Genomic DNA, 17,549 nt, shown 5'->3' with positions numbered 1-17,549 from the left:
GTCACCAAAATAGGTAACAAAACAGTTGGAACAGAATCCAAACTGAAATTACAATCAGGGAAGGATACAGAAGCTCGAGCTAAGTCACGAGCCACCGTATTTGCTGATCGACGAATAAAATAAATAGAAACATTTCTTAAATCATTAAGCAAAGCCTTACACTCACTAACCACTTGACCAAACGTGGAAATCATAACAATTGAACTTCTTAAGGCTTGGACAACTGATAAGCAGTCCGTCTCGAGAACCACCTGCTGCAATCCACTAGATTTTATCCAGCTTAACGCCTCCCGAATTCCTACAGCCTCGGCCAATTCTGGTGTAGCTTGTACATTGAATAACTTTGTATGGCCATTGATGAGAAGCCCCCGAGTATCTCTGGCTACCCAACCAACACCAAACTTTCGAGAAGCTTTAAAGATCGCTGCGTCAACGTTAACCTTTACATTATTTTCCATTGGAGGCACCCAATGCTCGACTCCGTCGCCTTGGTTCAAACCAGCAGACAAGAGCTCCAAACCAGAAGAATGAGCATTTTTCCATTGTGAAAGGTAACCTTTTGCTGACGTAACAATGTTTTCCACTGTCTTGATCTTGTTTTGCCATACACGGTCATTTCTTGCGTTCCAAACCGCCCAAGCAACAGCCACCAGCAGCTCACAATTCTCCTTATCCAATCTCTGAAAATTGCTAATACACCAGTCCAGAAAACTGTGTTGTTGCTGCATAATCGAGGGAATGCCAACCCTGTCCCAGCAATCTTTAGCAATCGGGCAGCAGACTAGAGCATGTGAGATAGACTCTTCTTCAATAGAACACACATGACATTGTGAATGGGGTACTGCATGTTTGATTCTGAGTTGCACCATTGTGGGGAGGCAGTTTGTACATGCCCTCCACACTAAATTTTTCATCTTTGGAGGCATTTTGAGGTTCCAGAATTTTTTCCAAAAGAGATTCACTTGTGATTCCTCAAAGTTCACCAAACCTTTCAGCTCCTGGAGACGTTTATAAGCACTCTTAACTGTGTATAAACCCGACAATTCCCCAACCCAAATTAAATGGTCTTGACTGGTTGTGATATTAAGTGGAATTTGGACAATTAACTCCCTGTCTCGTGGTTCAAACAAGTCATTCAACACCTCCATAACCCAACTGAGCCCCTCAATAGTGAAGAGATTGGCCACTTTTGCATTTTGAAGCCCCGGATGTGAGGAAATAACCCAAGGATTTGCTTTATCCGGCAACCAAGGGTCTCCTAAAACATCAATGTTCTTACCATCATCAACCGCCCATCTTACTCCACTAGCAACCAGATGTTGTGCCTCCAGTATGCTTCTCCACACAAAACTAGGATTAGAACCAATTTCAGCAGTAAGAAACGTACCATTCGAGAAGTAATGAGCTTTGAAAATTCGAGCTACCAAGGAATTAGGTTTGGTTAGTAAGCGCCAACCTTGCTTCCCTAACATTGCCAGATTAAAATCCCTTAGGTTCCTGAAACCCATACCTCCTTTGGTTTTGTGGTGACAAAATCTCTCCCAGGACATCCAATGGATGCCGGAGTTACTATTAGCCGAGGTCCTCCACCAGTATTTTGACATGAGACTCTCCATATCTCTAACGACCTCCATAGGCAATAAGAAGACATTCATAGCATAACTGGGAAGAGATTGGGCAACAGACTTGATAAGAATCTCCTTTCCCGCTCTAGAAATGAACTTTGATCCCCACCCTTCCAGCCTTTTCCTCACTTTTTCTTTCAAATAACCCAAAGCCGAAACTTTATTGCGGCTCATAGAGCTTGGCAGTCCCAGATAAAGACTACACTCCAAAGCAGGTGCCATTCCCAACTCTCCACAAAGATGGTTTCTCAAAATTTCATGAGTATTAGCATTGAAAAAAATTGAAGATTTTGAGAAATTAACCTTCTGACCTGAAGCCAATTCAAACTTGTGCAAAGCTTCTTTAACCCGAAAAGCCTCAGTTTCAGTGGCCTTACAGTATAAGTAACTGTCATCGGCGAAAAGCATGTGAGAAATTCTTGGCGCCCCATTAGCTACTTTACAACCGTGAAGCCATCCTCGTTGTTCATAACGTCTAAGTAAAGCTGATAAACCCTCCGCACAAAGGATGAAGAGATAAGGGGAGAGAGGATCCCCTTGCCAAATGCCCCTAGAAGGAGTAATAGGCCCGACTTCATGATTCCCATGAACAACCGTATATTGAGCCGATGTTACACAAGTCAAAATCAACCGAACCCAGATCTTAGTGAAACCCAACTTCCTTAGCATTGCTTCAAGAAAGGACCACTCAATTCCATCATATGCCTTACTCATGTCAAGCTTGAGCGCCATATACCCCTCCTTGCCTTTGCGTTTCCTTTTTAGATAGTGCAATACTTCGAAGGAAACCAAAACATTATCAGAAATTAAGTGCCCAGGGATGAAAGCACTTTGATTTACTGACACAATGGAATCAATGAAAGGCTTCATTCTATTAACCATAACTTTCGTAATGATCTTATACATGATGTTACATAGAGCAATAGGCCTAAGGTCCGACATAGCTTCCAGGTTTTTCTTTTTAGGAATGAGCACAACATTAGCTTCGCCAATAACATCTTCAAGGACATCATTTGTAAAGAAAGACCGAACCACTTCCACAATATCATTTCGCACTATAGACCAACAACGCTGATAAAAGGCCGGAGTCATTCCATCTGGACCCGGACTCTTATCTGGATGCATCTGAAATAGCGCCTTCTTAACTTCCTCTTCTTGAATGGGCTGACACAATTCAGAGTTTACAAAAGCCGAAACACAAGGATGAACACAATCTACCACTTCCATACAGTTTGTATTAGCCGAAGTAAATAAATTATGGAAATAGTCTTGCATAACTTCTCCTAGACTCGACTCCCAGGTTACCTAGTTTCCTTGAGCATCTTTTAATTGCTCAATTTGATTATTTTTCTTTCGGCTACTAGCAGCCTTGTGGAAGTAACTACTATTTTGGTCGCCTTCCCGTAACCAAAATTGTTTCGCACTCTGCTTCCAATAACTCTCCCTTTGATCAAGAGCTTTAAAAAGCTTTTTTTTTTCACCTCCTTGTAGCCTTGCACCGAACTAGCATCCCTTTTATTCTGCAGATTCTTCAACTCTTTTTTATACTCTTTAATTCTATGATTAAGGGACCCCGTAATCTCTTTGCCCTAAACCTTAAGCTTCTCGGCACATAAGCTTAATTTGCCACTCAAACTATAAGTATGACCAAGTTCCCAGCATTCTTTTATAATTTCAGAACAAAGCGGCTCTTTCAACCAGGTGTTTTCAAAACGAAAACGATGGTGAGGAGCAAAAACAGTAGGAAGAAACGGTTCAAGGAAAATGGCCGCATGATCCGAACTAGAGAAGTCTAAATTAGAGAGAGTAGCTTGTGAAAATACCTGAAGCCAAGCCAATGTTGCCAAAGCTCTGTCCAGGCGTATCTCGATCCAATTATTAGACCCTCTACCCTTTTCCCAAGTGAACAAGTGGCCTTGAAGCTCAATATCAACTAAGTTGCATTGCTGTAAAGTGGCATTGAATCCCGAAAGTAAGCTTTGGGGATATGGCCGACCCCCTCTCTTCTCTTCTTGTCGAACAATATTGTTCATGTCACCAACAAGACACCAAGGAAGGTCCGAACGAGTAGACAAGGTTGGAATCAAACTCCAAGTATCTTGGCGCCGACTCCGGTTGGGTTCTCCATAGAGCCCAGTTAGCCTCCAGTTACCAAATTGAGCAGTATGAACAACAATCTCAATATGGTTATTAGAGTAGCCCATCAAACTCCCATCTTCTTTATTTCTTCCACAAGAGAGCAAGCCTACCAGCTAACCCAATTGCATCTACAGTAAAGACACCCTCAAAGCCCAATAATCTAGCAAGCCCATCAACTTTTGATTTTTGACATTTTATTTCACACAGAAAAATAAAATTGGGTCTCTTATGAGAAACCATCTCTTTAAGGAATTGAATACTCCGTTGGTTCCCAAGCCCCCGACAATTCTAACTTAACACATTCATAATTCTTGGCGGGTCTGGACACCAGAACCCACCCCACTCAAGTTTTTTGTAACTCCCTCTTGAACCAATATGTCCTCACAAACAATTACATCTTCTTCAGCAAGCCCATGCACCTTTGGTCCAACTTTAGGAAGGCCCACGTCCCTAGCTACCCCTCCAATTGGCCCACTAACTTGACCCTCAATAACTCTCTTTCTTTTAGAATCACAAAATACCAGCCCATCATTTGAATTGTCCACCTCATCACCCACCTTTTCCTTCCTTAAAAACGCCTCCCCTGATATTTGGGATTTGTTTTTATTGACACTCTCTAGATTGCTATTGTTCTGGCCATATCCCACCAATTGCTCTCCTTGATTACTCTCTGCCATTAACTGATCATTAATACCCCCTCCTGTCGTCGGCGCAACCACCGGGCCTCTTCGCTGGTTGGAAGAACTTGCCCCAGGCCACCCAGAATTTTTCGTAGCCAAGCCAGATCGTAGCCACCGTGAGCCATCCGCATAATTACGCCTTCTCGGAACCGCCTTCATCTCCAAATCAAATTTCTCTGTGATCAACTCTCTCGGAGTATCAAACAGACGTTCACAAAACTTTTCTGTGTGGCCGAGTATCCCACAAATGAAACAAAAAGTGGGTAGATCCTCATACTTGAAAGTGACATGACATACCAGACCCCCCCTGCATTTCCAACTTCTTCTTCTTTTTCAAAGGCTTCTCCAATGGAATCTTCACTCTAATTCTCAAATAATCTCGCCAAACTCCGGAGAAATTGTTTGGGTCCGATTTGATGAACGATCCAATATAATTACCAACCCCTCTAATGACTTTTTCAGACATAAAACCAATTGACAAATTATGTAATTGAACCCAAAGTTCCAGAGTATTCAAAGGTATTGATCTAGGATTAACTCCGTGTGTTACCCGCTCCATAATCAAAGGTGCCCGATCGAACGTCCATGGACTACCATCGATAACTCTCTCTATGTCCACCTCATGATAAAACTGAAAAAGGAAGAGGTTTGGATCTAACTCCTTCACATACAAACCACGCCCCGGCTGCCATAGAGACGCTATTTTGTTTTGCATAGCTTGAAAATCAATGGATCGATTTGTTAGAAACCTCCCCACTAACAACCATCTATCGTCGATTTCTGCAAGCCCATCCTCCCTTGCCTCAAACAACAAGCCTTCCTCATCATCATCTTCAATCGAAAAACTGGCGTAATTCTCTGTTAAATTCTGAATCTGTGGCTGTCTATTACTCATTAATCTCAAAGCACCAAAAAAACACACACAGGAAGCAAACAAAACTAAACTTTTGAACCAAACCGTTTACACCATGTCAAAACGACAAGATAATTTTACATTTTGTACTCATACCACAATTTAGTATCAATATATATGTGATACTTTTTATATATGCTTTAATTATTCTATTGTAGATTAAAACCTAAAAAATTTAGAGAAGGGTTGCCAATAAAATATGTTAACCTTTAAGATATATTAATAAAAAAGAAAAATTACTGACAAAGTTAAACAACAAGAATGGTACTGGTATTGTGAATACGAATGAGAATGAAATCTTCATTGAAAGATTCACTTACCAAGAATTATATTCTAAAAATTACAATGATTATAGGAAAAAAAATGTTTCATATATATAATAATACATTAATACAAAAAAATTAAAATAACATACCAACAAAACAAACAGTAGAGAGAATAGTTTAAAATTTATAATCCAATTATATATATAAAATTATTGGCGATTGTGTCAACATCATTGAGAAAGAACATTGATGTGTTTTATGCTTCCGGCTTGGATGGAACGATATAAATAAGAGAGCAATATGTCAATTTTTCTCCATAACTAAACTTATTCAATATAAAACCTTAGCAACTCAACCATTATAAAATCATGTCCACTCACTTAGTAAAAAGATATATGAAATATGAGAGTTGGACAATTTAAATATAAACTAATATATGCTTACTATATACGAAAAGATCGAATTCATAATTAATTAAACAGTCACATATCTCTATAAAAGTTAAAAGTTATTTGATTTTTTTTAACATTAAGAGTTGTCTACCTTTGAACTCAGATTTCTGTTCTCATAGTCTGCCAACAAAATAAATATTTTTAGTTTACTTAAAAACACATAAATAAATAAAAAATATTTATAGAGACCATTACCAAATTATTTGTTGAAGCAAGACCTCAAATAAACAATAAGAAGATGAGAATGAGGAATTTTATATATTAAAAATTTAGAACAAAACACGTTAACATTCTATTTTCCATGTTTTTTTTTTTAAAAAAAATATAAATTATTCAGAAATTCTATTTATAGTTATAAGGCTAATTAAAATTTTCTCAATCGAACTTTGACATGTAATAAATTCTGCCCTCTGAACTTTTTTAGGCGTTAAAAATTTTCCCTGGACTATTTAGATTGATAGATTTAAAGACTTTTGTCTAATTTTATTTAATTTTACTGTTTCAGTGATTGTTTATATACTAAACTATGCTTGATATCTACCAAATCATATCTCTCAAACTTTTATATGTACTAAATCATACCCCTGAACTTTCATCCATGTTAGAATTTTTTTAATAAAATTAGACAAAATTCCTTAAATCTAACAATCTCAATAGTTCAAGGGGAATTTTTAACGGCCAAAAAAATTCAGGGGAAAAAAAATCTTAATTAGCCTAATTATGTGTAGTCAAACAAAACAAATTACATAATTATTCTTTCTTTAATTAATACAAAAAAAAAAACCGTCACTATACTACAAAAGTGATATGCCCAAAATTAAATAAGTTCAAATAATGCCTGCAAACTCTCTCATAAATAGTTTGGTAAGACTTTTTTTGAACTAAAATTTAGTTGGTTATTGTCTGATTGCACTTTAAAAGCTTTTTAATGTTCACAACCAACAAAAACTATATAATATAACTAAGTATTAAAAAGAAGAACACAACACGTTTCGATAGAGAAGTAGTAGTGTAGTACACCTTTTAGAGATTACTGTTTATGTATAGTTTGGTTCTAAAATGACTGGTAACAAGCAACCATAAATGTTTTGATCTTATCACACTCAAATCTAATTTCCCTTTATAGAAACTTTCGTAGTGTTGTGTTGTATGATCTGCTCTTGTTTTTTTTCCCACGGCTCGATGATTATTTTGTAAAGTGTGGGAAATACAACATAGATATTGATTTATATATATAAATATAGGTTTAATAATATGTCCTTGGAAACCAATTGTAGAAACTGTCATTTTGGAAACTGGAGAGATATGTCGATCAAAGTGATCCATAATTAATCGAAAGCTTTTAACTACATTTCGTACAATGCCAAAGTCCTCTCTTACCCAACCACTGCTATTTAAAATCAAGTCAGAAAATTAACCATTGGAAATTCCAGTAAGATCTATTCAATTATATATATTATATATATATATGTATGTGTGCAGTTGTTAAAGTGAAGGAATATTACATAGTTCACATAATAGGTTTTGCCCAGAGAGAGAGAGAGTCTGTCTCTCCCTGTTCATGCATCCCGATGTTATTAAAGTAAAGGGTATATAACCATAGGGTTCAGGGCTCTAAACCACAAAACATAATTTTTTTTTTATTTTTCTCTTTATTTTAAATATCACTTTATTTTTTTCTTGGAAGTATAATTTATTGGGTTTTAGCAAAATTCTAAGTTTGTTTTTAACAGATAATTTAAAAAAAATTTCAATTATTATACATATCCAAATACTTTACACAATGTATTGTAGTTAATAATCTGAAGAAAAAAGTTCATTCCTGAACAAACATTTGTGAAAAAGTGATTATTTTTAAAATTCAAGTACTTTGATTGCCAGAGAAAAAAAAATCTGTTATCAAACAAAATAAATTTTAGGAGACAAATATGTTAAAATTCTTTATACAGTAGAATCTCTATCCAAAAATACACTTGGAACCAAGTAAATTATATTCTAATTGGGAGGTTATAACTAAATAGAGTTACACTAAAAAAAAAAAATCAAAAAATATAAATGTAACAATAATAACAATAAATAATCATTAATACTATATCATAATAAAAATATTTTAGAGTAAATATAATTTCATACATGTATTATAATTTAAAATAAAATTATTAATTTTACATAAATAAATTTACAAAATACATGTATATATTTTATTAAGATGTAATTATTCTTATATAGAGGTATACTTTGTTAATACGCGACTTAGAAAATGTATAACTAATTACAATTTAGAAGTTATTCTTATTTATAACTGGCCCAAATCGGGCCTTGATTTTTTTTATAACAAATTAGAAGTTATTCTTGAATAGAGTATTCTTAAATAGAGGTTCTACTGTATATATTAAGACTAAAATATGTCTTTAAAAAAGTACAATAATATATGTGTGAACTTAAATTATAAAAATAGAATTATTATAAAATAATTCATGAATAATAAAAAAAAAGAATATAAACATTAGGATACTTTCAAGACAAGTACTTAAAGTTTTTGAATTTGTAAGCAGCATAAACTTAATAATTTATTTTTAACAGTATAAGTATCTAATATTAGTAAAACTGTAATTTTTTCAAATTTCGTCTGTATATATTTATTGTCTTAAAACAGAGCACATGTAAGACCTAAATTATAATTAATCATTTGATTTTAAAGGGAATGTGTAATAAGGTACTTCCAATTTTTAAATTTTCTTTCAACAAATTCAAAATTTAAGTTTGGTTACAAATTTAAAATAGTAACAGAACTGAAAAAAAAAATTATAATTTTATTTGTATTTAATACTTGTGCTACTAAAAAAGCTAATTAAATTTATGCTTCTTACAAATACAAATTAGCTTTAAATATGCAAATATGTTATAGTTTGAACGCATAAAAATTAGGAAAAGTTTGTAAATAATAGCAGAGTTTTATAAGATATTTTTGTACATAAAATTCACATAAATTGAAATATATAAATCACACTTTTATTAATATTGAGCGTTTATATTGTTAAAAAAAATTATTAAGTTTATGTTGTTTATAAATACAATTTTAAATATTTATGCTGGTAGTATTTTATTATAATTTGAACGAATAAATTAGAAAAAGTTTGTAAACAAGTGCACCTCCAAAAAAAAGAGTGTACTATGCACTCTTTGGTGTTTTTCACATCCTGACAGTTCCAATCTTAATTATCTTAATTAATTTTTACACATAACTTGCTACAAATATGACTAATATTTATAACCGTACATTAAGTGGTATTTAAGGGTGGACATCATCCAATCCAATCTAATTGAACCGAACTGATTCAATTCAATTCAATTATAAAAAGTTAGATATCCAATTATAATTGGATTGGATTAAATGCTAAAAGTTGGATTCTAATTAGATTTAATCGGTTACGATGTCAATCTAAAGATCTAATTAAAAACTGATCCAATCTCATTACATTTATATACATTAAAAAATTATATATAATAATAAATAATATTGAAAAATATAATATATATATATATTTATTATATTTTTATTAGTTTTTTTGTATGTTGAATTTGCAACACTTGATTGTTATGTGCATTTATTTTCATGATATTTTGTTCTATTTTATTATTTAGAAATGTTGTTGTTCTAATTATTTAAAATTTTTGGCTACATTACACTTGTAAGAATAATATGTTTATGAAGTATTAAACTTAAATAAAAAATGAGATTTAGTTTTTATGTATTTTTCTTCATATTTGAAGTTAATATTAAAATTTAAGTGTATAATTGGATATCTAATTAGAAAATCGATTCAATCCAATAATTGGATTGGATCGGATGATGATTTTTCAAATCCAATTACTAATTGAATTGGATCAGATTCCAACCCTAGTGATATTATTTAATTATACAAAAATAAATAAGATCATTAATACATCAATATTATCTCTTTTTTAAGATTTTTTTTAACCAAAAAAAATTTCATTGACTAAAACAAATTACATCCAATCCAACCAGCACCTTTTATATACAATACAAACAAGTATCTATATATATACTGTTATAAATTTTCAAACTATCAATAGCACTTACACTTTTGGCCAAAACAATAAAATTCTCTCTTTAACATTATTTTATATCCTCTGTACAATTACAAAAGACTTCATTCTTAACCCGCCAAAGGTAATAAATTAAAGTTGTTGCAAATTTTGGTGGAGAAAGAAAAACATAAAAAACTTCACATATTTGGTATGCAATAAAATCATTTTTTCATATTTGATTGGAAAAATTTTGTTGAAAGGAATTTTTTTTCATACAATTTTTTATTGCATACCATATATGGGAAGCTTTTTATGTTTTTCTTTCCCCATCAAAATCTAACTTTCAAAACCTAGCCTAAACTTTATTTTTATATAATAATAAGAAAAAAGAATTTTGTTATGTGAATAGCATTATTCTTTTTATTACTATAATAATTATTATTATTTGGTTGAAGTTTTTAATATGCATTATTATTGAGCACTACCAAAGAGCATCATCTTTAACAACAGTATCAATAAAAACTCCATAATAATCATTATTTGAAAAATATATTTATATAATAAAGTTGTATATAAAGCATTGATCTCTATATTTTTTTTAGAAGAATTGAGATTATATAGTTATATATACAGCATTCGATAATTTACTGTATAAGTGGACCATTTTCCCTTTCAGAAACTTCTTCTACTCATAATTCACTTTTAAGCCGACTAAAGGAAAGAGCAGTTTCAATAATACTAAGACATTTCGTAAAAGTTAAAGCTTGAGTACTCTGCATGGAGAAGTTGTATAAATTTATGAAGGTACTAATGATACCATATTAGCAATTAAAATTTTCATTTACACCATTACGACAATAAATTTATTATCATCATAAAAAAGGCATTCATAGTTTTATACTTGAATATATTCATAATTACAAACCCTAGCTATATATATAGAGAGCTTCAATCTCTAGCTCATATGTCACTTGAAGATTCTGTTAACGTACAATTCGATTATATATTAACCAACCAAATACATATAAATAATGATATTAAGGAAAGAAAATAAAGTACACATTTTATACACAATTATCAACTTTATTTATTTTTTGAAGTGGAAACACATAATTAATCAACTACATATTTATATAATTCTTTCGTAATGAGCCTAAAATGATTGTCAAGTATTTTGAAGCATGCTAAACTATGTATGCTAGTTAATTAGTAATCAATTACATTAATATAAATAAGTTTAAATATATAATAAATGTATTTTTCGATATATGTATATACATACTAACTCATGATGAGGCGAAGCTTTTAATCATTCAATGCATATACATATATAATAAATAATGAAAGAAAAACCAGCAACACATTGGCAATCAATGATTATATATGAAAGGGCTAAAGTAAAAGTACGATCAATGGCTTAACTAACAACTTCTATAAGAATCTCTCATTCGGTCAAGCTTCCACTAAATTACACATAACAAAGCTTGAACAAATCCTCCACCATTTAAAGTGCACGTCATGATCAATGTAACAGTTATTCCTAGTGGTTCCAGACACATTTTGACTAAAAAAACGAATCTAATCACAGTTGTTATATATAAATATATACATATACATATCACTCAAAAAACAACCAAAAACCAAAGTATATATCTACACGAAGCATCCAATGAATTAACGTGATGTACAGTCAAATATATACGCATGAATAATTAAAACCATTCGGTTCACTAAAAACATCGTAACTACCTAAACTGCATATTCGATCCTCGATAACTTACATTATTTCATTAGTTTCACCTAATGACAATGCTATATACACTGAAACTGCATATATATAAATTAATATATTAGTGTTACAAGATCAAAGAAAAACTGGTAATGTCAATACAGCACCTTTATAGGCTAAATATTGTTATATAAATATATATATCGACTCCTGATGAAGAAATAAATGGTAAGACTAAAACATGGGAGTCATGCACCCAAATGCATCCATTAATTCTTGATTTTGTTTTTCTAAAGGAAAAGAAAAATATTGTGACTATGTATACGTACATAGTAACTGAATAACTTACTATAGAACATGAACAATGTTCACAGAACATGGTTCCAATTCTATGCAGGAAACTCAACGATTTCAATAGTTGACAAGAAGTTAAACTTGACTAGTAAATAAGGTTGAGTAGAATAATACAGTACTGCAAATCTCAAACATGATTCCAATTCTATGTAAAAGCCAAGAATTTCAAATGAAAATACTAATTAAAATGCCGTTGGAAAATAACGATGTATCATAATAAGGAAAACAACTAATATACTAGAAGAATGCAATTGAAAATAACAATGACTAAACAAACTATTACATGATGGATTACAGCTTCTAAAATTCATAGTAATGTATGTGCAAACCTAAAATATACAAATCAGACATTATTACACACTGATCTGATAATATTTTTGAAAACCGTGGTTCCAGTGTAAAATAAATGTAATTTATTGAAAATACTGTCACTGTTTGAAATATTTTGGGTGCATATATTTCATTACTCTATTAGAGTAAGAACCAATAAGAAGTGCTTTCAAATGTGTTTTAACACATAAACATATGCAAAAACTATATAGCAACAAAACTTTTGCCAAATTAAGCCAACTTATGCTCTAATATGTCTATAAATCATGCAAAAGATCAATAGGAAAGAGAGAATTATAAATATATTATAGAAAGAGGGGAGAGAGAAATATTGACTCTAGTTGTACATATAATATATATAGAGTTTTGCCAACTAACTTATCCATATATAGGAAAAAACTATAACTAGACATAGGGGCAAGGGGTATTGACATGATCTATATGTATAATAAAAAGGCAGAGGGAGAAACAAATTAAGAACAAGCCATTTCAAATAGAAGTATTTACATATATATAATTATATATATAATGCAATACCAATTTACAAACGTTGTGTGCAGCTAGCATAATAAGAATATTATTATAATTAAACAATTAATGTTAATGCAATTCACATGATGATATCCAGCTACTTACTAAAATATTTGAAGACATATTTTAAGGGGACAGCATGTGGGAGAAAAAGAAATTAATAAAAGCAAACATTGAATTAAGACAACCCTCTATTTATAATTATATAATCAACATTAGTCAACATTTGTATGCAAGCTAAGGTAATAATAATATGCCAAAAGAGTAAGTCATCAATATTTCTCGAGCATCTTAACAAATAAATATATAATATTCGAAGCCAAAACAAGCATCCTTTACAGCAATAATTATCCTGCTAACCCAAAATTAAGCACCAAAATTGTTAAACAAAGATATAACACTGATCAAATGTTTATGCACTGTATCTACCCAATTATAAAATTCAGTATTAATCAATGCATAAATAAGTACTGTAAAAGAAAGAGTGAATTAGTATTCATTGTAGTTATACCATATCAGCGTGTGCAAATATACTAATATAATTCATAATGATACAATAAATTAGTATGACAATCAATACTAGATGCCATTGCATTAAAATTGAAAATCAAGCAAACCATATTCAGTAAAAGAGAAAAGAATAATTAGAAAGAAAAAAAAGCATGTAATTGGTTTATGAACTCACAAGAACTTGTTGAAACATATTAGCAAAAATATACTGTTACACTGATTGAGTGGGCCAAATATGACTATGACATCAATGACTACAAGCTATTACTTCTTTGGTAACAAATGATGGCGACTTCACAACTACTTCCCATGCTAAAGTCTACAGAACTACTGTACAATATGATGAAATTTTTATTTATATGAATAAGGCTTAGAATGAACAAAACTACAAATCAAATCAAACAGGAACCCTAGAAAAAAAATACAAAAAAAACAACTGGTAAAGAGTAATAATGTTGCTCTCAGGCCCCTACCTTGACAATGTTAGTATTGGGATATGATATAGGAAGAAACAAACAAGAACTGATCAAATAAAATTCTAAATTCTAAATTCCATTTTAAATAAAATCTAAATTTAGTAATACTTGGGATATGATATAGATCCTAAATACACGTCTAACTCACGAGAAAACTAGCGCGTACAAGACAAAGACCAAAAAACGTTACCACAATATATGTGTTTATATATATATTAATAAATAATTATAACATCTTTCTTGCTATGATGGGAGAGGAAAATATACTTTACACTGTAGATTTCACCTTTGGGAATGCAATAACTCTGGGTCTGGCGAAGAAAAGAAAGCTAAGAAAGTGCAGCAACTACAATAAAGCAAAATAGACACAACTATCACAAGTTAACTTCTTTCATTTCTTTTTAATGTTTTTTCATAAGAAATAATAATATATATATCTACAAGAACAGGATCGTCTCCAACAATTATTTGCTTCTTTAAATTCAGTCAAGAAACTTCTGCACAACAGTGATAATCCCCAGTATGATCATCAGTGGTAGAAAGGTATTATATGACTATCTATTAATATATTATATGTTATAAGATAACAAAGGAGTTATTAATATAATAATGGTAAAAAAAAAGACAGGTGTAATGAAATGCAAGTCCACAAATTGATCAACATAAAATCATTAATTAGTAGGGAAAAACAAAATGTGAAGGAATGAAAATAAGATTTCAAAAAAATACAATAAGAATGTTATTTTCATTCCCAATAAGTGCAACAATTTTTGATTAATTTATTGGATTACCATAGGTGGAACCTCCGAGCAAACCTGATGTGGAGGCTGCGTAGACATCGGAGGGATCGAGCATTGGCGACGAAGAAGACGCCCCATTTCTTCCTCCTCCGCCACCCAAATGCAATTCTGAAAGATTTGGAAAAGTACTATTATCGCGGGTTGTTGTTTCGACACCTTGATCGTATAAAAAGCCTTTGAAAACATGACCACCGATCTTAACAACCGCTTGATAAGCATACTCGTCTTCTCCATCCTCCACAGCCGTTACTCGTACGCACTTGAAAACCGCCGGTGCACGTACTTGACCCGGTAACGTTTCTTTGAAGCTCGCGTCTGTGACCTTAAATAAATTAGTAATTAAAAAAGTATAAAATGAAAACCCTAAACCTAATATATATACCTTGACCTAAATTGAATGAGTGAGAGAAAAAGTTGTGTATGTAAAGACTCTAAAATCAAACCTTGGTGACTAGAGCTGGTATCGAAGCTTCTAGGGGGAGTAGTGTTGGAAGTAGAAGTGTGAGAAGTGGTTTGGGAGGCAATGAGTCTAGGTTTCTTTGCACCCGAAGTCGACCCGGAAGACCCAGGTCCGGTTCCGCCACCAGGACCGGCCGAAGTCATGAGCTGACGCTCTCTCCTCCGAGCGGCCGGGACCCATGTGCTCTTCACGTGCGTGGAGCAGTCGAAACCTCGACTCTTGCAACAAGTTCTACACCTTCTATGGGTACAGTCTTTTTTGGCCTGGTTTCCACAATCTTGACACGTTGCTGTGGAGGACGACGTCGATCCAGACCCAACATTAATTCCGCCTCCTCCACCGCTCTGAATTACCAAATTACCCCCGATTTCGCTGTTTCCGTGGTCGTGAATCGAGGGCTTCTTAAAGAAATGCGGATGGAGTTGAGTTTGAGCTGCCGAGACAGCAGCCGCCTGTTGAGCCTGACTTTGCCACAGCTGAATCCCGCCATTTCGGCTTCGAGCCGCAGCTGAGGAAGAGCCTAGTGCATTGGCCTCGGTAGCTTCATCGAGATGTGATGGACCGAGACAAGGAGCTGCTGTTAGTAATGGGATTACGCCAACACCAACGCCGACGCCGAGGGCTGTGGCAGGGTTGGAGCCGTTGAGAGAGTGGTCGGAGATGAGGTTTGGGTCGTGGTTGAGGTTGTGGTGGAGATGGTGGTGGGGATGGTGGTTGTTGTGGTGGAAAGAAGAGGCTGGTGCGACGACGAAGACGTCTCGAAGACCCACCATGCCCATCTCGGGTGGAAGACCGTAGTTGATGGACCTTGAAGATGGACCGGACCACATAGCGGAGGAGGTGGCTCCGGCTGTGGGCCCAGCATTGAAGCTCAGTGATAAATCGTCTGGAACAGTGGGACGGCCAGCTGCAGCTGCTGCGGCTGCGGCTGCGGCTGCTGCAGAGGAGGATGAAGCCACCCAGTCTGCAAAGGCACCAGAATCTGAAGGCAGCCTCCTTGTAGTAGCCACAACTGACGATGTTCCTGATAACAAATCCAATCTCAATTTTCTCCTCAAATATTATTTATAAATAACGTGTGTATATATGTATATATGTACAACATATATATGTATATATACACATAAAAATATGTATTGTATTTATAAATATATTTATATAGAGAGAGAGAGAAGAGAAGGAATTTTTGAGGTCTCGAACTAAAACATGGATGTATCTATGTAGGTGTTATATATGAAAGGTGGGGTCTCTGAAATTGTATCAGAGAGATTTTTCGAGAAGAAAGACAAAACAAATTTAAAATAAAAATTAAATAAATAAATAAAAAAAAAAGTTTAAAACTACTTGAGAGAGAAAGAGGGAAAGAAAGAGATCTTGTTTGTTGGGTGGCTTGCTTTCTTTCTTTCTATCTTCTCTGTAAGACTACTGCTGCTGTTACTAACACTGTCACTTTGGCTTTATGACCAAAAAAGTTTAGTTTATATGAGAAGAGAGATAAAGAGAAGAAAAAGAGGGTCCGGGCGGCAGCAGCAGCTGCTGCTGCCATAGCTGCAGACAATAAATTATAAACCAGCAGAAGATATAAAAATTAATTATATATAATAGAGTAGCTTAAATATATATATGTAATAAATAACGACCTTTTTCTCTCTTTCTCCAATTTTTTTCTTTTTTTTCAACTACTAGTGTCGTGAACCCTTTCTCCTCTCCTATATTATCATCAAATCTTAGATCTCTTTTCTTTCTTTCTTTCTTCTTTGGAATAAATATAGCTTTCTTTCTTTGTTTCTTTCTCCTCGGAACAGAAGTAACTCTCTTTCTCTCTCTAAGATTACTTCTCTCTTCAACCTGTTTCCTAGCTAGAAAGCGAAAACTGAGGTGGGTATCTCTCAACCTCTCACTTTCTTTCTCTCTCTCTCTCTCTCCAATAATCAATCACACAATAGAAGAAGAGAAGAGCAAGAGAGTATAAAGACTTTTGTTCTCTAGTTTTTGGTCTTACGCGGGCACTCTCTAAAAAAGTCACATGACTGAGCTATAACCCTATATACGCTTCTCTTCTCTCTCTATGTATTAATTTTTTTTTGCTTTGTTAGTTTGGTTTTCTTATTCATTCCCCGCCGCGTGTGATACTCACCTCTCTTGAGCGCGTGGAGTCTCGACACCAGCCGGAATGCGCGATGAGCAATGGCCCATTTTGAAAATGATAGAAGAGGCGCCTAGGTTGCTGC

The 17,549-nt window shown here is 33.4% G+C and overlaps 1 protein-coding gene across 1 annotated transcript; it reads right to left on the bottom strand.

The window, feature by feature from the left end:
* Positions 1-14,711: 14,711 nt before the first annotated feature.
* Positions 14,712-17,328, bottom strand: LOC133029020 (protein LATERAL ROOT PRIMORDIUM 1-like). The gene is made up of 3 exons (XM_061110197.1): positions 16,959-17,328; positions 15,302-16,342; positions 14,712-15,173 (listed from the first exon to the last, which is right to left on the bottom strand). Exons 2-3 carry the CDS (start codon positions 16,146-16,148, stop codon positions 14,833-14,835), a joined length of 1,188 nt encoding a protein of 395 aa, XP_060966180.1. The 5' UTR covers positions 16,149-16,342; positions 16,959-17,328; the 3' UTR covers positions 14,712-14,832.
* Between the last annotated feature and the right edge of the window lie 221 nt (positions 17,329-17,549).

Source organism: Cannabis sativa, chromosome 2 (genome assembly GCF_029168945.1).
Source record: "Cannabis sativa cultivar Pink pepper isolate KNU-18-1 chromosome 2, ASM2916894v1, whole genome shotgun sequence".
NCBI lineage: Eukaryota > Viridiplantae > Streptophyta > Magnoliopsida > Rosales > Cannabaceae > Cannabis > Cannabis sativa.
This window is presented reverse-complemented; position numbering and strand designations above follow the sequence as displayed.

Bases quoted from the DNA above. Each gene is read 5' to 3' on its own strand.
- LOC133029020 (XM_061110197.1), bottom strand. From the start codon at position 16,148: ATGTGGTCCGGTCCATCTTCAAGGTCCATCAACTACGGTCTTCCACCC. The intron at 15,174-15,301 runs GTTTGATTTTAG...TTAAGGTCACAG, and splicing joins TACCAGCTCTAGTCACCAAG to ACGCGAGCTTCAAAGAAACG.